General features: G+C 39.0%; 1 protein-coding gene and 1 long non-coding RNA gene across 2 annotated transcripts in view; both read left to right on the forward strand.

Moving 5' to 3' along the window:
- Positions 1-15034, forward strand: part of LOC126409255 (uncharacterized) — a 38923-nt gene extending 23889 nt beyond the window's left edge. Inside the window, exon 2 of the long non-coding RNA XR_007572154.1 lies at positions 13833-15034. This is a non-coding gene — a long non-coding RNA (uncharacterized LOC126409255). The remainder of the gene's footprint in view (positions 1-13832) is intronic.
- LOC116267846 (cysteine-rich repeat secretory protein 38-like) lies at positions 7613-10381 on the forward strand. Its single transcript, XM_050075322.1, has 2 exons — positions 7613-9963; positions 10035-10381. Exon 1 carries the CDS (start codon positions 9112-9114, stop codon positions 9847-9849), a length of 738 nt encoding a protein of 245 aa, XP_049931279.1. The 5' UTR covers positions 7613-9111; the 3' UTR covers positions 9850-9963; positions 10035-10381.
- Positions 15035-27336: the final 12302 nt, after the last annotated feature.

The raw sequence follows: 27336 nt of genomic DNA on the forward strand, positions 1-27336 counted from the left end.
AGGTTTCTGAGTAGTCAATTCCTTCCTTTTGCTTAAAACCTTTTGCCACCAGTCTGGCTTTGAATTTTTTCACTGATCCATCAGCTTTATAATTCTTCCTCCGTACCCATTTGCATCCAATGGGTTTTCTATCATTAGGAAGATCTACTAATTCCCAGACTTTATTCTGTTCTATGATTCGATTCATTCATTCATCCAATCTGACATTCATGTGAGGTTATGGCTTCGTCATATGTCAGATTGTCAGACATTTCGTCAATATCTGCTGAATAGCATAGCTCATCTGCTAGATATGTATAATAATCATTCAAATATAAAGAGGAGTTCTAGGTCTTTTATGACCTGATAACGTCTGAGATGACGAGGTACTCAGATCAGTTGATTCATTACCTAACTAATCTTCAGTCAGTTCATTACATGACTGTCCTCAGACGATCCAGTTAGTTGGTTCATTGCCTAACTAGCCTCCAGTCGGTTGATTACCAGACTGTTCCTCTGAATAAATCAGATCATCCAGTATATCATTTCGATATTCAACTGGATCAATATCTTTGTTATTGAGTTCTAAGAAATCTACATCTCTGTTTTCTAAAGTCCATAGTTAAATGATATAATCTATAGCCCTTGGATCCTTTTGGATATCCAATAAATACACATCTTACTGATCTATTATCTAGTTTATCCTTTTTAGATCTGAATTTTCACGGTGCTACAGATCCCCATCTCCTCAGATGTCTCAGATCTGGTTTTACACCAGTCTATCTCTCACAAGGAGTGTTTGGGACTGCTTTGCAGGGCACTCGATTTATTGTATACATAGCTGTTAACACACTTCACCGCAAAAAACTTTTGGTAATTGTACACCTGCCAACATGGATTCACCATGTTCGAAAGGGTTTTATTACACCTCTCACCACACCATTTTGTTGTGGTGTTCTAGGCATTGCTTTTGTCTATTAATTCAAGGTCTTCACAGTATTCGAGGAATTCATTCGAAGTATATTCTCCTCCTCGATCAGACCTTATAACTTTAATATACCTCTCAAGTTGTCTCTCGACTTCAGATTTGTATTCCGTAAATTTCTCAAGTGCTTCTGACTTGTGTCTAATCAAGTATATATAATGAAAACTTGAGAAGTCATCAATAAATGTCATGATGTATAACTTTCCACTTGAGTTTGGACTCTGAAAGGTCCACAAATATCAATATGAATTATCTCCAATTGTTCAGTAGTCGTTTACTTCAGACGGAAATGGTTTCCTTGTCATCTTTTCGTATACACACCACTCGCATTTGTGAAATCATTTGTATTTATGTCAGGTATTAAACCCTATTGTGCTAGAGTTTTCATCTTTTTGATGCTTATATGGCTTAATCTTTCATGCCATAAGTTTACATTGACACTCATTGCACAATCGTAATAAGCAGAACTGAAAGTTTTATATTATATCATAAGTTTGAACATACCATGTTCTTTGACAAATTTTCCATGGAACATGGACTTTCCATGTTTTCCCACTGTTACTTTTCCTGAATAAATCGAACTTCAAAAGCTTTTCCATTAGTGTGGGAATAGACACAAGATTCCTTCTCATTGAAGGGACATACAAAACCTCATTGAGTACAACTAGTACCCCCAACATTTAGTCGATATGCCCCAACTCCCATGATATGCCCCAACTCCCATGATGTCACAACATGAGTTGTTTCCCATGTAGACCTTGTTTGTTCCAGGACTCAGTTCTTCCATGTGAATCATGCATTCGTTGTCTTTGCAATGTGATGATTAGCTCCTGAATCAACCCACCAACCAGTCAAATCCCCATCTGCAAACAAACATTCTGTCACGACATAGATAACTTCTCTGTTAGAGTCTCCTTGCGGCTTCCTCCTGTTGTTGTGGTCCTGACCATTGTTATCTTTCTTATTCAGGAATTTTGTCTTGCAGTTCTTCCTGATATGCCCAAGCTTTCCGCATCTGTAGCATTTCACTACAATTCCTTGAGATTTCTTAGTACCTCCAAAATTGCATTTAAACTTGTCATCGTTCAGATTTTTAAATTGTTTGGGTCTTACAGGCACATGACTACTAGTAGGTTTTTTTCTAGACTATCATCAGTTCTGCATTCTTTCTCATGGTCAGACGTTGTTGTTGTAAAACTAGCTGTATAGGAAGCTTTTCTAAAGTAAGATTATCAAATTGGAGACTCAAGGCAGTAACTGCCATATCCCAAGAAGGAGGTAGGCTATTCAGGATTGTGCTAATCTGCATGTTGTCAGATATAACATTCCCCACTAGGCTAAATCTTTAGCCATGACCAACATCTTATTAACATGGTCCATTACATAGTCTGACTCTTTCATCCTATAGGAATTATATTGTTCTAACTGTAACTGTACGCGCATCGCAGTAGTGGTGTTGTATTTGGAAGATATAGTATCAAACATTTCCTTAGCCATTGAACAATCCTCAAATACCCTAATTTGATCATATTCCATGAAAGTTAACATGATGGTTTTAGCCATGAGGTCATCAGTGGTAAAGGACTCATATGTCTTTCTTTCCTCATTTGTAGGTTTATCTCCTAAAGTGGGAGAAGGCTAGTTGAACACATAAATGAGTTTTTCCAAAGTCAAGGCGAACATTATCCTACGTTTTCATGCATGGAAATTTGTCCCATTTAATTTCTCAGTCTTAGCTAATTCAGAGGCTCCCACTCTTGGTGTCATTTCTAAGTTAATTTCCCATGACAAGTAAAGAACAATAATAACAAAAGGGAAAAATTCACAATAAATATCACATCAAGAGATCTTAAACAAAGTATTCTAAAGCTGTACATCAATCTCAAAGAACATTCTAAAATAATATTTAGAACAATAAGACTTTGGATAAATACATAACTCTTTTCAGATTTATTTTCAGAACCCTTCTTTTACAATTTTTAACAAGCTAGAGGGTGTCGCTATTAAATTCTCATAAAATCGCGATTTCCAAATGAAATTGCAAAAAATTTTTAGAACCCTCTTTTAGTAATTTCCAATAATTTTGAGGGTACCCAAAAGTAATTTCTTATAAAGTTCCTGGTTTCTGTTGAAATTAACTTTCGTGAGCCACTTTTTGAAAAACTTTTAGCAAAAAGTTGCGGCTTTAATTTTGAGAAATGTAACACCTTTTTCGAAATAGTGCATAAATGATGGACTATATTTGTAATTTTTGAATTTTGACTATAAAACCCCCTTTTCACCCATTTTCTCTTTCATCGTCTCTCTCCTCACCGAGAGACCGACTTCCCTCTCGCAAAACCCTAGCCAGGGGTTCCACCTCCCGCGCCCCATTGCTGCTTCTTCAACCACCACTGAGAGAAGGCCATCCTCCTCTATTTCCACTGCACAGAGGGTTGCAGAGCTGAGTACAACTACCAGAGAGCATATGACCCCTTCTGCTTGAGTTGGCTGCCTACCGCACTGCGATTTGGGCCGCAATCTCCTCTGTGCTGCTTTCTCTTTTCCGTGAGGAAGATAACCTCCCAAAACCAGAAGCTCAATGCAAATGGCTTCCACAGTCTCTGCTTTCACTGAGAGAAGGGTGAACCGACAGACTACAGAGGAACGACAGGAGGAGGTCTGCAAAGCGTCAGACGCCATCTTCCCCTTTACCCAGGTGACCTCTTTGCTCTCAGCAAGAGAGATCTTTGCTTCTCGCACGAGGGAGACGACTGGTTTCTAGTCCATCAGGCGATTGCTGCTACTTGTCGGTAGAGACGCCAGCGACAGCTGGGTTGAGTTCAAGAAAAAATTCAAGTCCCAACAAAGAACAAAAGAAAAGAAGAAAAAAAACAGTAATTGTTCCTCCGGTTTTGAGAGAAGGAGAATCCCGGCTCTTTTCCGCCATTGGGTCCGTTTCTCAAACAAGAGCAAAGGTTCTATGTTTCATTTCCTCCTTCTATATTTATTTTATTTTGGCTTCATTGTATGTCAAGCAGAGCAAGCTCTGCTCCTGTGCTACCGTTTGCCAGAGACGCAGGAAAAAAAATTTTACTCAAGTAGTGGAGTTCTTTGTGGACAGATCCTCTACGAGGGTCCTGATCTAAAAAAGTTTTTATAGAGCGTTGGGCTCAGTCCTGGTCTCAGTCTCTCGCAGACACAGAGAACACAAACGACATAATACGTAAAGCAGGGATTCCAAACCCAATCAATACTATCATGCTTCATGCTTGAACTCAGTTTAGTCTAGCATGCTTTATTTTCAATAAATAGATCACACCATGATACACGCATGATGCACAGATGACACAATACTTCACAATAGTATAATCTGCACACGCACAGACACCACAGTAGTCGAAATCACTTACTAGTGTTCGATAGGTATGGCTCTGAGACCACTGTTGGAGTGAAGCCAGCGGAACGACGTCTGACTCTTTTTTGGTTGGTTCACCACGGATGCTCCAGTATAGTTCTTCACGTGGCTGCTGACAGTAGAGCCGAAAGAGAGAGACGAAGGAAGAAGATGAATAAAAGAAGTTGAAACTGACAGATTTTAGGGTTTTCCTTCTAAGGGGCTCCTCACGGATAATCTGCTTGAGATTCATTTCTAACACAACGTATTGCTGGGTTTATATAGGCCAGCACCTTAAGTTTTCCCCAATCCCAGTTGCGCTTAGTGTGAGACATTTTTTAGGAAAAAATTTAGATAAAGATAAACTTTATCTAGTGAAAAGGTGTTGAGTTAATCTCGTAACTACAGGGCAGTTACGAGATCTCCGGATAGGGCTCACAGGCCACTAACCAACAAAGACAACGAAAAATTTTAACTTTACCAGCCAGTTAAGAAGATTTAGTTGGTGACTTGAAAACCTTCCACTGATAAGGCTAGATTATTGGCACAGAGCTAGTCCGGTCCAACTGGATTGGATCCATTTAATTGGATTCAAGTTATTCTCATTGAGTTGCTGAGTTAATTCCAACCTTGTTTAATTATCATTTGGTTGGTCTTTTGTTATGAATTTAGGATGCATTTTTTATTGGCATGTTTCATTCATCTCAAAATCAGCAAACATTAATTAACCCAGTTTGCCCGAGTTTTCTTGTTAATCATAGTTTTTGTTTTCCTTTTCTTTCTTTCCATTCGTTTTCTGTCTTGTTCAATTTTGTTGTTTTGTTTACATACTTTTATACTGTCGAATTTATATGACCTTGTTTAGTTTTAGTTAGATCTTCTCACATATTTTTTTTTGTTTAGTTTATGAAATAAAATTTTGAATAGCATCTGCTGTTTCACTTGCCGATTCAATTGAATCGTCCAATCGGCCAATGCTCCAAAATTGACTGTTTGGTCATATTCTAAAAATGGATTTTGACGGTATTACTTTTAAAACAGATGCGGGTGAGTCATGGTAAGATGCTTGTGCAAATGGGTGCTGCCAAGCAGTATGATGGGGCTAACTAGCTAGCTGTACTCTAGGTTCGAGTGAAACTCTTGAACCCTAAGTGGACTTGGTGTCCTGTAGGTGTGTGGACCAACGAGGCCGACCCTACGTACTCGATTGATTGGTAATGACAACGACATTTTCTAACAGCCCGGCACTGGAGTGAAGTTCACCAACTTATTGCAACCCGGTCTTTTTAGGTGGAAGCTTGACTTTTTTTACTGCATGGTAAGGCTTCCTACTCGCTTTTTTACCGGATGGTGGGGCTACATTTCTCACTCGGAATATGTGTATGAATCAAACACTTATGTTGGGCGTCATCTTTTGCTTTTCATCAAGTAGACTGGGTCAACTTTCTGTTTGATTATAATTAGTGTTAAAACGCATGAATAAGCTCCACACAGCCTGACTCGAGCCCAGGCCTGAGCCCAGAAAAATGAGACCCGGGTAGGCCCGACTTGTTATCGGGCAGGTCCCGGTGGGCCAATAAGCCCGGATTGTGCCCAATAATGTTTTTTTTAATTAATTTTTATATATATTTATAATATTTTACTACAATTAATTATTTTTATGTATTATTTTATATTAAAAATATTTTTTAATGTAATCAGGCCGAACCCGGGCCGAGCTTGAACTTAGGTTTTTCGAGTCGGACTGAACTCGGGCCCAAGTTTTAGATGTCGGGCCGACTTAAACCCGACTCGTTATGAGGCTGGGCCGAACCGGGCAGGCCATATGCATGGTGAACTTGATGCTTTCCCCCTTTTTTTGTTTTTTGTTTTATTCATAATGGATACAAGATAAGTTAAAACTATGAAAAAGAAAGTTAACGACCTCAGGTCGATGATCGTTAAACAAAGTAGATATTTGAAGCAGCATTTCTCAAAAGTTAGGTTGACCTTCCAAGATGACTAGTTCTAAGGTAGGAGCCGCTCATTTTGAGAAATGGAAAACCACAGCCTTTGAGGTTTTTGAAATTTGTTCTTGGTGAATACGTAACAGCTTTCTCGAATGGTTGAGAGTGACATAATAAATGGTAAACCATTGGGAGAAAAAAAAAGGTATATTTTCACATTTAGATGCATGCAGATATAGGTTGAACGTCATGTGAGGATATCGGAAAGGAGAAACTGTAATGAGATTTTCTTTTCTTTATGTAGCTTGTGGAATTATCCAATTGTTTCAAATTTTTATGCCAGAATTTTATTCTTATCTAGCTTTCTAGCATTGCGAGACTTTAAACGAGGACTGGAAATAGTGACGCGAACTTTTGGAGCTTATCTAGCTTTCTAGCTTTCTGCCATTGTCTGTTGTTTACTTATTATTTTAAGCCATATAAAGTTCTTTTGAGTTGCAAATGTGATATGAGTACCTTCTATCTTCAATAACTGGAAGTTGTTGCATGTAGACGTCTTCATGTAGTGGTTCACGAAAAAAACATTAATTTATTTACATCAAGCTGGTGTATGTCCCATCCTTTACTAACTGCAATAAATAAAATCATTCTAATGGCTGTGGGTTTAAGCACAGGGCTATAGGTCTCAAAGTAGTCTACTCCCTGTTGTTGGTTGTACCCTTTAACGGCCAAGTGAGCTTTGTATCTTGCAATAGTCCCATCTGCATTGCTTTTAATTTTAAAAACGACCATCAACATCCAACAATATTGCTGACAGTTATGCAAGTACAAGTTCCCAAGTATTGTGTTTGATCAAGGCATCATATTCTTCTCTCATAGCATTTTTCCACTTTGGATTGGAATTTGGAGACAACTTGAGAGAGTTCAGATGGCTCACATTCACCATCAGTCACCAATTTTATTATGGTGACATTAAAACAATGAGGTGACGTGACATAGACTTTAAGTCGTTGATCAAGTAACCATAGGGTGCATCCTCTGAGGAACACTACGAACAATAGGGATGGTTGATGTTTCATTGCCACCATTAGAATTTGGATAAAAGGACACATCTTGTATGTGTCAGCTAGTTCATATTGAACATTTTGTACCAGAGGTAAATTAGGCAAATAAACCGAAGAGAAATTGTTACCATCACCATGGCCATCAGCATCCTTCTCCCTCTGCCTTTCAAGAGTGGTCGAGCAGTGTTGAAAGGCATTACTGTATGAGCGACTGTTCAACCTTGTAGCAACTTGGTCACTTGTAATGGAAGTATGATGTGGGCTATATAAAAATGTCCCTTCATCAAATTGGACATGCCTACAAATACAGAGCTTCTTAGTGACCGGATCATAACAAAGAACTCCCTTGTAATTAGCCCCAACTCCAAGATAAACACATGCAAGTGTCTCAGGAGCAAATTTGTGTTGATTATAAGGTAAATAAGGGTAGCATGTGCTGCAAGAAAATCCATGGAGGGACACTTCTTAAAAGGCAACTCAAAGGGAGATTCAGAGTTAACGTTTTCACTAGGGAGGCGATTAACGATGTAAACAGCATGCCAAAAAGCATCAGTCCAATAACCGCCACCCGGACAAGCATGATCCATCATACAAAGACTACTTTCAGCAAAATGGAGGTGTTTCGCTCCACTATTCCATTTTGTTGATGGGTATAGAGGCAGGAAATCCAAAGTCGAATACCATGCTCATGTCATGAAACTCATTATTAAGAAAGCCCTTGCCACCATCACTATGGAGAATTTTAATAGTTTTACCAATCTGCTTTTCCCCAGATTTTTAAAAATTTTAAAATAGCTGATGAACCTAGAGGTTGTTTATGTTTTGTTCCTACATCAGATTTGCATTTGATAGTTTGATTTCTAATTATTTATTTTATTGGCATGCAACGTTTTTCTTCCTATTGTTGACATATCTAGGTAGTAGGGCAAGTAACAAATTTGTCTTGTCAAACACTTGAGTGACATCTATAAATTTGTCAAGTAACCCATTTTCTACTAATTAACTTGTGGTCTTGCCACTCTTAACTGCAGCGTCACATAATTCTAAGGGTAAAAGGTCGCATGTGCTAACTAGACCATTCTTTACAATCGGTGGAGTTGGCAGACTTTAAATTTCAATTACAGGTTCAGAAATCCTGAAAATGTGGCAGAAAAGTCGGAAAGGGAACGATCGATTAATTTATTTTTGGGTTGACCGATTCAATTTAGGGATATTGGCGTATTTAATGTGCAGTGGTTCTACTTTTCTTCAAAGAAGAGGTGCACAGCATGTTGCGTCATTTGATTATGGCTTCACCTTCCTTGAATTTTTCTTCTTCTACCATTGCCTTGTCGTCCTTCGCTGTTAGAAGCATGCCTCCTTATTCATCAATTAGATTAGGTCATCCAGCAGGCAGTTCATTATTCACGCTCCATGATATTGATGGTGATGAGAAATTGATGTTGATGGGGATGAGAAACATCCCCTCTTTTTCCCTTCTCTTTTGGCAATGGAGATCACCCTGTCCCTACAAGCACCCTTATCTCTCCGTATCTTGCACACCCCCGATCACGCAGCAACATCTTATTAAGGCCCATGGACTCCCTGATCAGAGAGCTAAACCATGCCCTCCAACATTGATATTAAATCTTCCTTAATGTCATTTTGAAAGGCATCCACTCGATCGAGACGTGCATGTTTGGCACTTGTTTCCATTTTCTCATTAAATAGGCCAACCTCCCCAGTGGAGATTTTGTTATCTTCCAATCCCTAGCTAGAAGAATGGAGATGGTTTACTCTGTAATGGTGCCAATGTTGCTCAGGGTTGGCTTTCCACTCCTTCTCCTCCTTTCCTTCCATGTCGACCATGAAATGAGCAGCAACGACTATATTAATTGCCGCTGCAACGTCACTGCCCATTACACGGGTGGAAGTAAGTTTGAAAGCAATATGCACGGGGCCTTCAACATCTTAACAAAGGATGCCCCTCCCAGTGGTTTTGCCAATGTTACCAAGGGCAAAGGATCGGAAAGAGTGTATGGGCTGGCTCAGTGCAGGGGCGACGTTGATCAGGAAGACTGCAAGGCTTGCATCCACAATTCCACCAAAGCAATCGTTGGCACATACTGCCCCAGCGCAATCGATGCCATCATATGGTATGAAAATTGCCAGCTCCGCTACTCCAACAGCAACTTCTTTGCTCACCTCATTGTCGAGGATTCTGGTTCTTGGTATTGGACTGCTGACAAAGTGGAAGAACATAAAGCCTTCAACCAGAACTTGGGGAGTCTGCTGAAGAATCTGACTTCTCAGGCGACAACAGAACTTAATTCAAAGTTCATGTTTGCTACGGGCAACATCCCATCCACCAATCAAAAGACGATATACGGGCTGGTGCAGTGTACCAGGGACACTAGCCTTGCTGATTGCAGTCAGTGCTTGATCAGCACCATCTCCAAATCCCATCGACTTGCGAGAATGCACACGGCTGTGAAATTGCAACCGGAAGTTGCCGTGTGAGGTTTGATGCACAGCTCTTTTATAACAGTACAACAACCCCATCTCCTCCGCCCAATTCATCCCCTTCATCAAATCCAAGCCCTCCTTCAAGCGGTGCACCCAACACTACGTTAGGCTAGTCTCTCTCTCCCTCTCTCTCTCTCTCTCTCTCTCTCTCTAACTGCAAGAAACTGATATCCATGCAGACAAGGTGAACCACTCATGTGCAACATCTGGGACTATGATCGCCATCTCCACTTTTGCCTTGATGTCTACATATCTGCTCATGATAGCAACGTGGTTATAAATGAATAGGGCTGATCATATTTAGTTTCTTTGTGTAGACTATACAATATATAGTACATGGTGTGCTTTTTTCATGTGTGATCTGTCGGTCCGTTTTCTTGTACATACCGTAATCCTCTTGGGAAGTGCTGTTAAGCTAGCTCGTTATGTTATATCTATAGTTCTTTGCACTGCCTATAAAGAGTGACATCCATGGAAATTGAATCATGACTACCAAGATGAAATGCAAGACCCAGCTTTTATAGTATCTTGGTTGATTTTGCCTTTTGAATCGTGTTTTTAGAAACAACGGCAAGTGTACCATATAAAGCAAATGCATCGATGAGCCCTAATATTTGCATACCAATCTGGTAACTGAGCAGAACAGATAGAGAAAGGCGCTTTTAGCATTTTTCTTTCATTCTGTTCTACGGACTGCTTGTAAGCTAGTATGGTAGCCAAAGATTTAAAGAGCACTCTGAAATCAGGCAGTTACGGTCTCAAATCAAAGCGTATCATAAGCTCATGCTAATACGAAGTGGAGCATATGAAGGGTGGTTTCAAAATCCTTATTTCAGATGTGTTCAGCGAAAAAGAAATAAAACCACAGGATTATATTATTTTGTAAAGCACAAATAAGTATTTCTTCTTGATTTCTGATTATTCTTGATCGTTGTTTCTTTAAGTCGCTATAAAATCTATAATCCTATGTAAATAAAGTTAAACTGCATCTTGTGTCTTCTTTTTCTGCTCACCAGTGCTGCGTCACTCTGTTTTTAACGTGTTCTATCAACAACAGGCAGAGGGAATCAATGGAATTTTCTGTCACAAGCTTCCACTATTTTCTTGAGATGATATCCGTGGTTGGCTGCTGTGGATGTTCTTTTAGCTACATGGGGGGCAGGGTTAACCCATCCATTAATTGATTACAAAAAAGAATACCAAATAAAAGACTGTTCCTTCAGAAGGCTTTGACAAGATCAACCAAAGGTTTCAAGCCGTTCTTGGATAGATGCGGTATATTCCTGTGTTGTTCAATCACAATATCCTTTCAGAAGATCACTGGACTAATTATGTACCCCAATTAAATACCAAAATATCATTTAATGCATAAAAGTGATACTTTAATTTGATACATTAAAATATGAAAACATTGTTCTTTCGTTAAGTACATAAGGCCGTTGAAAGATTGGTGCTCTCCATATCCTACATATGGTGTGGTCTCGATTTATGATTCTTAATTGACCTATGCATCGATGGGGACTAGTGCTAATGATTTTAACTTAATAAAAAATGAGCCAAAGCATTATTTGTGACACAAAAGGCAGTATGCCCCATTTGATTGAGTAAAAGTCTTGCTTTCTAGAACAGCACACTGTTCACTTTTCCACGTACACGTATATAACAGATCTGTTTGTCCTAAAACTGCCTCATACTTTATTTTTCTAAGTATTATATATTTGCTTGGAAAGGCCGATTGAATAAGCACAAGTTAAATTTCCTTTTTGTTTGGCTTTGAAATAACAGCCAACAAAGCATGGACTGGGGCAGTACATTCAAAGCTCAAAAATGGCATAGCCAGAGTGATTCTATATATGAAAGCAAGAAACATCTTATTAGATGAAAACATGACCCCCAAGATCTCTGACTTTGCATTGCAAAGATCTTTGACAGAGACCAAACACAAACTCAAACAAACACCTGAGGTTATGGGAACTCAGCACGTTGGTTGTTGCTCGATCGTTAGTTTGCTTCAGATAGACACCTAAAACGCTATAAACTAGAATACACGATAACAGTAAGATTCAACTATATATAACCTTAACTTTTTTGTTCAGAACTTATATGAGCTTGTTTATCAGTTTTGAGTATATCTTTTTATAAATCTTTGTTTGGTGTTGAATATTATCTGCTGGTTATCTTGCAGACTCAATTGAATCATTCAATTGGCCATCAGTCCATTCAATTCCAAAATTGATTTTTAGAGTATTACTTTCCGTCCTTTCTGTTCTAAAAATTTATTTTAGTAGTACTATTAAAATGAGGTGGTTAAGTCATGGTAAGATATTTGTGCTGCAAGTTAGTATCGTGGACGGGGAGTCCATGAATCTTTGTTTTTGGCAAAAAAAATTACGAGCAATATTTATAAAATTTTTATTGGGCCTCCTAAAGTTTTGAAAAATATATTTTGGCAACGATAAAAATTTAAGAAAGTATAGTTGCGCCCCGTAAGAAGAAATTTCTAGGTCAGCCTCTTATGATGAAGCTCGCTTGCTACCTGTACACTGTCTGACGTACAGGTCGGTTCGAGTGAAACTTTTTGGACTCTAAGTGGACTTTGTCACACTGTGGCATGGAGGGTGTGGACAAAGGATTGATTGGAAACATTGTATTTGTGGACCTTTTTTAATAGCAAACAGCCTCGTAGTCGGTACTCACTGTCCAAGAAAGCGCTAGGACAAGACGGTGGATAGAAGCAGCCGAACGTGGACGCGTTTGTGATCATTAGCGGATGAGGACTTTTTGAACCACATTTTCTCCAACTCCTAATCACCAAGAGTAAAAACTAGTCAAAAGTATGAAGAGGCCCACATTGAAAATGGATTAGCACCCTCCTCATTTTAAGTATGTTGGTGTCAATGAATACGAAGTCAAATTAAATCATGGCAGATCCAAGTCGGCCTGCTGATAAATCCTCCATCGATGTTCAAAAATATTCTTATTTTTATCTGAAAGTTGTATGGTCAAATTTATTTCCTTGGTAGATAATCCTGTTTGATTAATCGTATCACTGATATATCTGATTGCTGCTCATCAAATGGGATTGCTGCGCATGAGGGATTTAATTTTGTTAGCAGTAACCTTTTCTCTTACAAAATGCTAGTCTATAATCTATAACATTTCCAGGTAAGTTATCTTCTACTAATTTAATTTTGAAGTATTGCCACTGTAACACTTAACATTTTAAGGGGAATGTAAAAGCCCTTGATCACATGTGCTAGCTAAACTATTCTTTACAATTGATGGAGTTAGCATTGACCTTAAATTTCAATTACAGGTTCAAAGGACCTCAACGTTGGTAGAAAAGTCGGCAAGGGAAAGATCATGCGTGCATTAATTCATTTACCTCCCACTTTTCCTCAAGAACGAGGTGCGTCGCATTTCCATCCTTTGTTGTTGGCTTCACCATGCCAGACTTACCTTCTTCCACCGTTGCCTGGTCATCCTCATCTGTCACAATCAGTCATCATTCGCCCCTGTCCATTCTTTGATCTGCCAATCCAATTAGGAAGGTCGACACTGAATTGCCCTTTAATGGTCAAGTGTTCAGAAACACATCAAAATTCCGTCATACACGCAGTTCACTTTTCACCCTCCGGGCTATTGATGGTATGCCAACTATCTTTTTTTTTGGGGAATGGAGATCTCCATACACCCTTATCTCTCCACAGTTTGCACACCACCAACGATGGAGCACCATCTTATAATTAGGGCCATGGGCTTCCTGATCAGAGCAACCCCTGCCATAGAACAGTAAATCTTCCTTCCCCTTCGAGGTGATTTTGGTAGGCAGCCCCTCAAGACATACGCGTTTGGAACTAGTTTTGACTTCATCATTAAATAAGCCAAAGCTCCCCAGTGGAGATTTTGTTTTCCTCCAATTATAGCTAGGAGGATTGGAGATGGTTTACCCTGTAATGGCGCCAAGCTTGTTGAAGGTTGGCTTCCACATCCTCCTCCCCTTCATCCTCTTTTCCTTCCATGTCGACCATGCAATGTGCACGAATGACTATATTAACAGCCGCTGTAGCGTCACTTAGAATTACACGAATGGAAGCGCGTTTGAAGTAAACATGCACAGCCTCTTCTTCACCTTGACAAACGATGCTCCTCCTACTGGTTTTTCCAATGCCACCACGGGACACAGATTGGATAGAGGTACAGCCTGGTTCAGTGCAGGGGCGACATTGATGAGGATACCTGGAACGGATGCATCTCTAATTCCATTCCACAGGTCATCAAATACTGCCCCAGCACAATGGATACCATCGTATGGTATGAAAAGTGCCAGTTGCGCTACTCCAACACCAACTTCTTGGTCACCTCAATGTCCAGGATTCTGGTTCTTGGTATTGGATCAATGATAAAGTGGAAGACCCCAAAGCCTTTAACCAAACGTTGGATAGTCTGCTCAAGAATCAAGCGACAACAGAGCTTCAAGGTTCATGTTTGCTGCGGGCAACATCCCCTATGAAGATCTACAGACGATATTCTGGCTGGTGCAGTGCACCGGGGATACAAGCCTTGCTGATTGCAAACAGTGTTTGGATACCTCCAGGTCCCAGATCCCAATGACCTGCGGTGCTGCACACGGCTGTGAAATTGCCATGGGAAGTTGCCGTGTGAGATACGATACAGAGCTGTTTATGCTACCACAACACTCCAACCCCTTCTCCTCCAAAGCCTCCATCCAATTCAAGCCCAAGCCCATCTCCCAATTCAGCATCATCATCAAATTCAAGCCCCAGACCATCTCCTAATTTAGTGCCTCCTTCCAATTCAAGCCCAAGCCATCTCCACCACCTCCATCGGATTCAAGCCCTCCGTCAAGCGGTGTGTCCAACGCTATGTCAGGCAAGTCTCTCTCTCTCTCCCCCACTAACTACAAGAATTTGATCTCCATGCAGACAAGCCGAACCACTCCACTGTAACATCAGTGGCTATGATCACCGTCATCACTTTTGCCTTGAGTCTACAATGGTGCCATCGTGGTTATAAATAGGGCTGATCATATTCAGTTTTTTTTTCAGACTATAATGTACACGGTGTGTTTTTTTTCATGTGTAATCTGTTAGTCTATATTGCTGTATACGATGTAACCCACTTGGGGGGCCGGTTATGCTCACTAGCTACGTTGTGTTTAGTTCTTAATTTGTTCTCCCTATAAACAGTGATTTTCATGGGAATTGAATCTTTGCAACAGGATGATAACCAAGATCCACCTAATAGTTATGCCTACCTATATAAGTTGTCGAATACACCTTATGGCCTTTCTATGGAATGACACCATTTCAGCGTTAAGAAGCACCGTTTGGAAAGACAGCATAAAAGGATGACACTCTGAGCGATATCATGAAATTACTTTTTTTTTTTTTTTTTTCCATTGGCAGGTAGGCTTATGTGCATTATAAGGGTCAAGTAATGTCAATAATCAGTTCCCTAACAAGGAAGGGCTTACAAGTGGGCAGGGTTACTCTTTCCATTGATTAGAAGAAAGAATATGGAATACAAGAATGCAACAAAAACAGAAACTCAACAAGAACAGAGCCATACTACATCTGCTCTGTCACCAGCATAGCCATCTCAACAGACACAATCTCATCGGAAATTACCAAAATCCCATGTCTGTGTCTCAGACAAGCATAACAGCACGCAAAACCCCTCGATCATCAACACAACCCTGAAGCCAACGGTTCCATCTCTCATTGTTATATCTCACATTCAACCCTGAATAGGTCTGTCTAAGTAAGTACAGAATCACAAGGGAAAAAGTTCACTGGTTTCTAATCCCTAAAAAGATGGAACCAGTCTCTCTGCTGTGCTACATCAGATGCCAAAGCCTTTATGTTCAAACTTCCATCCTACAATGATCATTCCGAGGGGGCAGGGAGGAATGTGATTCCTTAGCTCTGGAACTAGCAAAGTCCCTAAGCCACCGCACATATCCATAGCCATCTCAGGTTCACTAACAAAGTTTCCTTATTATTGTCATATCTTGGCATGGACAAAGTTTCCTTATATTAATCATTGACCGTGGTCAAGGTAAAAGTGAAATCAGTGGTCAAGAAAGTATGGGAACTCACATTTTCCTATTTATCCTGATGAAATTCCATTTGGACAGAGTTATCCAGAGATTCGCTAAGATGTAGAACTGATTTCCCCAAAATAAGTTTTCACTAACTGTCTAGGACCGAGTCTCGGCTTATGCTTAGCTGCTTTCACCTACATCCATTTAATCAACCAGGATGTCCTTCTTCTGGTTAGAGTGATCTGATCATGAAGGACCAACACTTTCGCAATCTGCAGTGGATTTTTAAATAGAATAGTTGCTATTTGGTCAGAATGGTGTTCAACATATGGCATGACTTTGTTTATCAGTATACTTTATTGCTCATAGAGACAGGATTTAAGAAGATGGATGGTTGATTGGTAGCTATAATATTTTTCCCAGATAATTTGGTTGTACTAGTTTATTTTGTGGTATTCCTTGTCTGAAACTCGTATAAGGTACTGCAAAAACTACTTTGATCACATATGTTCATTATTCTTTGCAATACTTAAAATAAAAGCGGCCTTAACCTAAAAGTTCAATTACAGGGGGAGATATCCCGAAAATCGCAAGTAAAAACCCCTTGAGACAAGATACATGTGTGCATTCTTGGTCACCGGACACCCATCACAAGGAAATAAGCAAGTCTGCAAGTAAGAAGACACATTTGGGATCAAGTATACACCAAGAGGGAAGATTAAGCAAGTACGACCGATCTTGTTTAAACTGATTCTATTCCAAAATTGATTGCTCTGATAGACAATAACCTCAAAGTCGCTTAAGCCGTCCTCCCATTTCTGCAGGTCGTCAGTCTCACAGATCAGGCCCACGACTATTTTAGCCATTCAACTTCCAGCCTTCATTTAATGCCCTTCATTTACATTTATAGATAGACAGCTACTCAAGTTCTCGTCGGACTATTTGTATGATCCGATTTGTAAATGTAAATGAATGAAACGATTAGGGATGTTAGCAGATCCGAATTATTTAAAAGATTATACTGGAATAGGATTTAGAAAAATATATTATGGATGTCAGCAAATCCGATTTGGATCTGGTACCTGATTGAAGCACTTCAAAAGGTTTTGGATGTGAAAAAAAAATTAACATCTGATTAAAAGACATCTTCCTTGAGGTCATTTTAAAGGCATGCACTCAATCGTTTGGCACTTGTTTCCATTTTCTCGTTAAATAGGCCAAACCTCCCCAGTGGAGATTTTGTTATCTTTCAATCCGTAGCTAAAAGAATGGAGATGGTTTGTTTGATAGTGTTTATGAGCCCTATCCCTTGCTCTTGTAACTGTGAGGGGGGCCAATCACAGTTACTAAATAGACTTTGCTAACTACTTTTCAAACTAAAGATTTTTATTAAAAACAAACTATGCTCTTACAGTATCTTTTTCCGGAAATCTTTCACTGGTCCTCATCGCATGCTGGGCATATCGTATGAAATGCAAGATCCAGGTTCTATAGTATCTTGGTCGGATTTTGCCTTTTGAATCGTGTTTTCAGAAACAACGGCATAGTGTAGCATGTAAAGCAAATGCTTTGATTATGGCCTAATATTTGTATACCAATCTGGTAGCTGAACAGAAGAGACAGAGAAAAGCATTTCAAACATTTTTTTTTTCATTCCAATGAATGGACCGCTGTTAAAGCTAGTAAGGTAGCCGAAGTGTTCAAGAGCACTCTGAAATCAGGCAGTTATGATCTCAAGTTTGAAGCATATCATAAGCACGTGTTCATGGGTAGTGGAGCATATGAAGGGTGTTTTCAAAATCATTATCTGCAGATGTGTTCAGCCACAAAGAAATATAAACACAGGATTACATTGTATCGTAAAGCACAAATAAGTATTTCTTCTTGATTTCTGATTCTTCTCCTTGTTTCTGTAACTGGCTATAAAGTCTGTGGTCCCTCTGTAAATAATGTTAAACTGCATCTTCCGTCTTCTTTTTCTGCTTCCCTTGCAGCGTTACTCTGTTTCAACGTGTTCTAGATTTTATCAACAACAGTTAGAAGAAATCAATCAAAATTTTCTGTTACAAGCTTCCAGGATTTTCTTGAGATGACATCCATGGTTGGCAGGTGTCGATGTTAATTGATGAGAAAAAAGAAGACCGAATAAAAGAATGTCCCTTCAGAAGGTTTTGACAAGATGAACCATAGGTTTTAATTCGTACATGGATATATGCGGTACATGGAATTATGTCCCTTGAGGATCAATGGACTAACTGTGTATTCCAATTAAATACCAAAATATGCATTTGATGCACAAAAGTGACACTTTAATTTGATACGTTAAAAATAAGAAAACAGTGTTCTTTCATTAATTACTTAAAGCCGTCTAAAGATTGAGTTGTGTGCACACTATTGTGTATGCACAAAAAAGATGGTGAAGGTATTTTCGAATTTTTTCATAAAGTAATCAACATTTTGGATTTTTTCTTTTTCCATAATCATTTTTTACTCTTTTAAAAAAGTTTATTTTTGTATTTTAATTGAATTGCTTTGGTTATGTGCACCAAAAAAAGTAGTGCACACGAGGGGTGTGCACATAACCAGGTTTGTTCTTCATATCCTACGTATGGTGGGATCTGCATTTTCTTAATTGGCTATGCGTTTATGGCTTATTAGAGGAAGTCATGAACCCCAAAAGCAATGACCTTGTCATTGCAAAGATCTTTGACACAGACCAAACACAAATCAAACACCTGAGGTTATGGGAAGTCAGTAAGTTGGTTGTTGCATGTTGTTGCTCCATCTTTAGTTTGCGTGAGATAGACACCTAAAAGGGCTATAAACTAGAATATAATATAACAAGAAGATTCAACTATATATAACCATAACCCTTTTGCTCAGAATTTATATGAGCTTGTTTGGTTCTAGTTAGATTGTTTATAATTTTTTGATGGATCTATGAAATAAAATTTTGAATATTATCTGCTGGTTCACTTGCATTCAATTGAATCGTTCGATCGGCCAATTCCCCAAATCGATAATTCGGTACATTCAATTCCAACATTGATTTTATAGTATTCTTTTCGGTTTTTTCAACTAAAATAATTGATTTTAATACAATAACCTTTAAATGAAGGTGGGTAAGTCATCCTAAGATTTTGTCCTCGGGTTGCTGCAAGTTAGTATCGTGACAGATGGCAGTTGCTTGCAGCAGGCCATGAACCTCTCATTTGATTTTGGATAAAGAAATACATGTGATAATTTATAAAAAGCTTTTGTTGGGACATTTAAATGTTTTGAAAAATATAATTAAGTTCTGATAAAAATTAAAAAATGTATAGTTGAGCTTTTTAAGAAAAATTTCTTCATCTCACTAGCTATCTGTTAAATGAAGTTGCGTGCACACTCAATGAAATATACACTTAATTTTTTTAAATCTTTTCTAGAAGACCTTTTTTTAACTTAAATAAAAATATTTTGATCATTCACATGCACAATTTTTTTTTACGGGTGCACTACCCATATGTTTATCTACACTAATCATATGTAAAGGTGGGTTTGCGTGAAACTATCTTTTAACTCTTAAGTGGACTTTTTGGATTACAATTTGAAATAAACGAGGGTTTAGTGTAACATTGGGATATTGTGTGATCATATGGTGTATACAACTAGGCTCAATAGTAGGAAATAATGAAGTGGGAGAATTTAGGTCTAATATAAATTAATGCCCCAGCTTAGTTTGAGATTCATGGCTAGGACTTTGGGTTATAGGAACTAGAGTGGTAGAGTGTGGCTATCGTTTTGAGGAGAACTGTGACTATTAACTTGAGAAGAAGACCATATAGGATCAGATTGCTTGGTTTTACTTGTGGTTATCGAGGATGAAAATAGGAAAATCAAGGAATTATGGTGGTTGGATGTCATTGGTGGGATGTAAATTTCTCTTGTCCATGGATATGTTTGATCACCTACCTCCTACACATTGATCGGATGCTTGTATTAAACCCCTTAGACTTTTTAATCTTCCTTGTCATTTGGTGTTTTGTTACATCAGTAATATTACTTTGTATCTTCAAATAAGAGATAAGTCCTTCCATGAGGGTTTGTTAGATGAATTCAGCCATTTTTCAATGTTTGTTTGACCAATGACCAAGCAAATGCTTCAAATAAGAGATAAGTCCTTCCATGAGGGTTTGTTAGATGAATTCAGCCATTTTTCAATGTTTGTTTGACCAATGACCAAGCAAATACTGGCAAAAAAAGGAAAATCTTACGTTACATGACCATGCAATTACTCTTAGAATCTCAAAACCATGAATCCCTCTAGCAAAGGGCAACCAAACCATGGCCTCAATTATATTGTGATATCTGAAATCACTAAACCACTCCCCTCAAAAGCAGGTATCAAAAAGTCTCCGGCGATAGAGGTGTCCCAACATCCCATCCTATCAATCCGACATATTTTGATGCCCTTATCTCCCCCATTTCCCTTACCACATCAAAATGTATATGCCCTATACCAACTTGCATGATGCATAGGAAGACGGCAATCCTTTTCCATGGGGTGAAGTCTAGAGGCAGCAGCATTTTGATTGCAGAAATTTGTGAATGTGGCAGACAGATGAGGCTGATTTAGTTGATTGAAATATATTGTTTCTTTATGTACAAACAAATGCAGGGTTATTCATGATCATGAAGTGCCAAAAAGGTACAAATGCAAGAGGGGAGTTCAATATAATTAATGAGAATTTGGAGCATAGCCTATCCTATAATGGCGGTAAACCATCTTTTCCTTTTCCTTTGTTACCTTTCATGATTATCTTTTCAGCATCATGTTGTCTCCTATAGGAATTAGCCACTATGGTTGCAATGAGGCCGGATTGTGGGAAGAAAATTGCAAGGTGTAATATTGCCAAAAAATCATGACAGCATGGCTTAATATTAGTTACATTAATGGTGGTGACTAAAGGTGCTACTATAGAGTTCTTGTGAAAAGTTGAGTGGTGATATGTGGAAAATAAAATGTTATGCTCTGATTTGTCTACTGCCCATGGCAGAGGGTGATTTATAATTTTGTTTATTCCTGGACTAGCATTATATCTATACTCATATTGATCTTTTCCGCTTGAGTTTTCTCATGTTTCACAAAAAATGGCTTTGGTCACCATTTCGAAATGTGGAAACTGATATCATAGAAATGGCTATGCAACTTTTATAAATTCAAATGCAATTAACAACTTGTATAATATGTAAGGCCTACGTTGTGTACACTAATTTCTCAATACCATCATCTTCCAACATCACTTTTATGCTTGAAATAAATACTTTAGTTACCACGAGAAGTTCAAATAATTTCTCTGGTTGCACAATCCATTCCTCATGCTGATTATTCATGTAAATTAATTGATCATTTGATGCAGCATATAAGTGAATTACCGTTGTTTTAAAATATGTATTATGTATACAGAAAACTTTTGGTGAGGTTATAAATGAGCAAAAATGTAGTTGAAAAAGTCTTGAGAAGTCTCCCCTCTAAATCTGAACATGTTCATGTTGCAATAGACGAATCCAAGGATTTGTCTATGTACTTTATTGATGTCTTAAGAGGGTCTCTTGTAGCTCATGAACAACATATAAATAGGTCAACAGCAAAGGCCTTTCAAACTTTATTAGATATTTCAGAAGAAACGAAAGGAAGAAATGATCAAAAGAACGAAGGAAAAAGTCAAGGACAAGACAAGGAGCCTTCAGAGGAACCACTCAAGAGCATGGTAGAGGAATGGGAGGATATTTTGGTGCTTGTCAAATGTTATGACATAGCAAGAAGGTAGTTGAGATCAATATTTTAGAGGAAAGTCATTTCATGTTTGCAATAAGTTTGTCACATCGAAGCCAAATGTTTTGAAAAGGCAAAGCAATAAGCTAGTTTTCTTGAACAAAATGAGTTTTTTTTGGTACATCTATGAGTTTTAAAAGTTGGAAGTGTAAAATATATATAGTTTGTAGATAGTGGATATTGTAACCATATGACATGTGGTATTCAAAAATATTCATGGGACTGTAAAGCTTGATATGTGGCTTGGAGACAATGAAAAAGTAAGTGTAAATTGCAAATTGAATAGTTAATATCATGATGTGTACTATGTTATAGGGTCAGCTGGAAATTTTTTTATTGTGGAGCAATTGATCCAAAAGGCCTACACCCTTTTATTGAAAATGATGCTTCTGAAATTGAAAATGGAAGCCGTATTATTCAAATTAAAAAAATTGCTTTTAAAATCATCTAGATAGGTGATTGTGCTTTTCTTGCAAAGGTTGATCTTAATTGTAAGCTATGACATATGAGGCATAAATGAATCTTTATTGGCTATTGTATTGAGCCTAGTTAAAGGTTATCATCTTGATAATCCTACTACTAAAAAATTAATTATAAGAAGAGATGCCATTTTAATGAAAAATCTTGTTATAAATGGGTAAAAGTGAAACTGTGATACTACAAAATGATGAAGTTGAAATACAACTAAACCATCTTGATGAAGCAGCATCATCAAAAAATTCAAAAGGGGGAGATGAACATTCAAATTAAAGACCCAACTATTGAAGATATAGAGTGTACACTTGGTGATAACACTCAACCAAGAAAAGCATGTTAATGTCTTTGCTTTGCTACTATAGAACTATTAACTTATGATGAAGCAAGTGTAGAAAAAAATTGGATAAATGCAGTGAAAAAGAGATGCAGGTTATTGAAAAGAAATGACACATGGGAGCTTTCCAATTTGCCACTAATGGATCTATAGGTTTTATACATGATGCTAAAGAAAAGGTGAAAAAATGTGAAGCAAGATCGATAGGTGGATGTTTTGTATAAAAATATGACATTAATTTCATTGGAGCTTTTTCACTTGTTGCAAGATTTGAGACAGTAAAGATGGTTTCTTCAGTTGCAGCCCAATTCACATAGAAGTTTTTCAGTTATTTGAATCAGAGGTATATGTTGACCAACTACCTGGATATATCATTAAAGGAAATGAAGAAAGGTTTATAAATTATAAAATTCCTTTGTACATTCAAAAAAGCCGCTCGTGCATGGTATAGTCACGTCAAAAAAAAATATCAAAATGGTTTTCAAAGGAGTGATAGTGAACCTGCATATACCTTTTGAAAAAGTTTAAACTCATGAATTGCAAAAGGTTGCGCAACTCCCATTGATATCAATGAAAAAGTGACTATGGATGTTGGAATGATGAAAGATAATGAAAGGTATTTTAGAAAGATGGCTACTTGACACACATTCAACCAGATATTGTGTTTTAAATAGGTTTCATCAAGATTTGTGCATCATGCATCGGTGCAACACAGTGGTGCAGAAAAAAGAGTTCTTCGTTACGTTTGCTCAGCCATTAATTATGGAACTTTTTATAGACCTATTGCTAACTTTGCTTTAGTTTGTCATACCAACATCGATTGGCAAGTTTAAGTGTATGACTCAAAAAACCAAAGTTCAATAGCCTTATTTTCATTAGAAGAAGAATATATTGCTGCTATTACTGCTACATGCCAAGCAATGTGGATGAGGTGTATTTAAAAGATTTACATATGGAATAAATAAGTCATACTCAGCTTTATTGTGATCATAAGTCTACCATTTCTATAGCAAAAAATCTTACCTTCTATAGAAGAACTAAGCAAACAGAGCGAGATATCATTTCCTTGGAGATGACGTTGAAAAAGGAGTAGTTGTGCTGAAGCATTGATTTTCCAATGAGAATGTTGCCAACGGTATTATAAAACCATTATCACCATCAAAATTTGTTATGTTTACAAAGCCCGTTGGTGTGCAAACATTTTCACATTAAGGGGAAGAAATGTTAGTTACTCTTCAAGTAGAAATTTATGGGTATCCTATGTGGGTAGCCACCGTGGTCATGGAAGTTTCAAGGACTTGATAGTTTATTATTTTAGGGGACTTTGCGTGGCGTGCATCTCCTCCAAAGCATGGTGTTTTTTGGTGGGTCGTTTTTGAGTGGTGTTTCAAGATGACAGGGTGAGCTGTGTGGTAGCTTTGATTCCTTTTTTTTCTTTTTGCTTCTTAAATATATGGAGCATACTGAAAAATAAGTAAAGAGAAAAAAAGGAAATAGTGTTTTTGAGTGGTATTTTTGCGGTATGTTTGTCCGAGTTTCTTTAAACCAACCTTCACCGTGATGCCCTAACACCCAGCATGAATAGCGATCCAAGAAGGGAGGAGATAGAGACCATCAGAAGGGCGCCGTGGACCTTCATTGACATGTGACCACTTGCAACATGCTACACTTTGTTATCCTTTCGGATTGTGTGCAATATCGGAAAAGGAAGACTCATGAATTTCTTCGTGGTGGGGGTCAAGTATCTGGAGATTCCGTTTGTCATGAATTAAGTGGACACTCGTATCACCGGGAACAAAAAACAGAGAAAAGTACGAAACTAAAAGCACTACCCACCTGCTTAAAAAGGAAGAGGGAGAGGGCTATGCCCAGTGATGTAATGCCCACGTACAAGGCATGGGAGCGGTACCAGCCACGAAAAGACTGGTGCAAGAACGGTTGAGGAGTGCAAAGCCGATCATCAGATTCCCTTTAATCGTGCTGCTTTGGGAAGTAATTAGGGAATTACCTCCTTCCTGCTCAATTTGCGGTGGAACTTTGACAAAATGACACGTTAATTTGAGAACGACGCAACAAAGAGAGATAGAAGGAGACGCAGGAGGAAGCGGACGGCAACTAGGATGGATGAATGGGCCAGTAATAATTCTCACCATCATCGGATAACACCGCCGATGTCGATGCCTCCTGCCGGCCCAATTCTACGTCTACCTCCACCTGCTCAGGTGGAGTACCGGCGTCTGCATCTACTTCCAACTCCACGGAGAGGGCAGCAGGAAGTTCAGGGTCCTCTGGCCTGTTTACCGCAGGAGCGGTGTGATAGAACAACCACATAGCAAAGCTGACGAAGTCCTTCACAAGGTTTGTGATAGAATTCATGTCATCCCTCCTTTCCTTGCAGATGACTATGACCGAAACACTCTCCCTCTCCCTGGATCTCCCTCCCTCTCTCTCTCTCGGACGACGACTACCAGATGACCAAAGCAACATTGAACGAACGATCGTCAAAGGAAGGAGTTTCCTTCTCTATTACCAATGGGACCGGGAAGGAGGGAAAGGTCAAGGATGGAGGATTTGGGTGGACGGAACGGGAGGGATAAGGAGTATTTATAAGTGGGTGGAGAGGGGATGGGTTTGAAAGTGAAAGAGAAGTGAAACCGATGCCTAAGCTTGGTTGGAAGAGGGGCCTTTTCTTTCCTTCGTCGTGTTTTCGTGGGCTTTGCTCTCGTCTCCCTCAAATTTGGCCAACAAACTGGTTTCCCTCTATAATAATGGTTTTCACTTGGAAGCCTCTGTTCTAGGGGAGAGAGGCAGGTTGCAGGTGGTGTGTCGCAGATCAAGAGGAGAGATGCTGAGCAACTTGCAGGCGGTGTGTAGCAGATCTTACAGAAAGATGCGAGCAGCTATATCCCTAGACAGGATGTTCTCTTAACCACATCCATTATTTTTTGGATGTTCAGATAAGGTGTGCTGCACTAAAGGGAGTAGAGTTTAAAAAAGCTCCTGATCTGTCCCCAACAAAGCAAGCGAGAAAAGGCAGACATGCTATATGTGCAGCGTTCCTGGTCATCTCTCATCTTCCTGCCCTTAGAAGCAGCAGTCTAATAACAAATCAAGTTCTGATGGTGGAAAATGAAAGAAAATTAACTTTTCTTTGTTTAGACTTGCATTGTCTTGAGAGTTTTGATGTAATCTGTCTCAACAAGCTATGTCGCTGCTGCTTGTATGTTAAAAATTTTGTAGTTCAGTAGGGCAATTTTTTTCATTAAAAAGTTTATTAACCTCTCTATTCTATCCATCTAACTTCTCGCGCAACAACAACAACAACAGAGCCAGATTCGAAGTTAATGTTTGCCACGGGCAACATCCCATACACGGGTCTGCAGACGATATACGGGCTGGTGCAGTGCACCAGGGACACCAGCCTGGCTGATTGCAAGCAGTGTTTGGATAGCACCATGTCCAAAATCCCATGGCTTGCGACAATTCAAGCGGCTGTGAAATTGCCACGGGAAGTTGCCGGGTGGTCTACGATACACAGCTCTTTTACAATACATCTCCTCAATCCAGTTCACCACCTCCACCAAATTCAAACCCTCCACACATGATGAATCCATCACTATGCCATGCTAGTCTCTCTCTCTCTCTCGCTCTCTCTCTCTCTCTGGCATAACAAGAGCATTTTGTACTTGTAGGGCAGCCGAACAGGGAAAGAAAGCTTATGTTTGTCATAGTCCTCGTCTGTGTTTTGATTGCAGTTCTTATTACTTGCGTACTTTGTGTCTTTTACTGGTGGAGGAGAAAGAAGTTGAAGCCTAACGGATTGCTGAGGAACGAAGTAGAGGAGTAGGCCTTACAACAACAAGGTTGTTAGAAAAGAAACAAAACTGAGATTTATATATATATATAAGGTCGGAAGGGGTATCGGACGAACTGCACCGATCGACGGTGTTGCGTTCATCAACCAAAAGAAAAAATCAAAAAAGGGATGTGTGCTTACCCTTTCCTCCCTCTCCCTCTCTCTCTTCTCCCTCCCAATTTCCCCTTTCTCCCCCACTTCGCTTCCCGTCCCGCTTTGCTTCTCCCTTTCTCTCCCCATCTGGCCATCCCCTCCCCTTCCCCTCACCACTCGGAACCCTAATCCATTCCAAATTTCACCTTACGACAGCTCCCCTCACCCATTACCCACTTTCGTCTCACTCTGTGCTCTCCCTCCCACTTCTCCCTTTCTCCCCTTCCTTCCCCTCACCCACTTCTCCCTTTCTCCACAACTGCGGCTTTTCTCCGCATGTGGATTGGCCCAACAGCAATTTTAAAGTTGTTGGATTCGAAGCTAAGCTACTCCCACCTTTTTTTTTAGGTGCATACATGCTACGTGCACAAGGTGAATCGTTGGCACAGAGTCGCTGTGTTTGTGGAGATGCAGAGACCTTAGATTTTTGTAGTCCAACAAATAACATAGCATAATTCCCACCCATATTCACCAACACTACCATAACTGATGGAAAGTTACACACACAAACACACATAAAAAGTTTATAACGTCGAAATTTTATTGAAATTTAAAACATGAATCAAATTCTGTTTGGGATTTAAAATGGTTTTAAATTAATTGAAGTTTAGAGGGACAAAATTCTACAGATGCAACTTAGTTTGTGCATTCTATTCAGTTATGGTGGCGAAGAAATTGATAGCAAGATCTCATTGGTTTTTGACTTGGACTCATCACAGCTGCCACAAACAACTTTTCCGATGCCAACAAACTTGGGGAGGGAGTGTATGGTCCTG

This window comes from Nymphaea colorata, unplaced genomic scaffold (assembly GCF_008831285.2).
Source record: "Nymphaea colorata isolate Beijing-Zhang1983 unplaced genomic scaffold, ASM883128v2 scaffold0001, whole genome shotgun sequence".
Taxonomy (NCBI): domain Eukaryota; kingdom Viridiplantae; phylum Streptophyta; class Magnoliopsida; order Nymphaeales; family Nymphaeaceae; genus Nymphaea; species Nymphaea colorata.

Bases quoted from the DNA above. Each gene is read 5' to 3' on its own strand.
- LOC116267846 (XM_050075322.1), top strand. From the start codon at position 9,112: ATGGAGATGGTTTACTCTGTAATGGTGCCAATGTTGCTCAGGGTTGGC.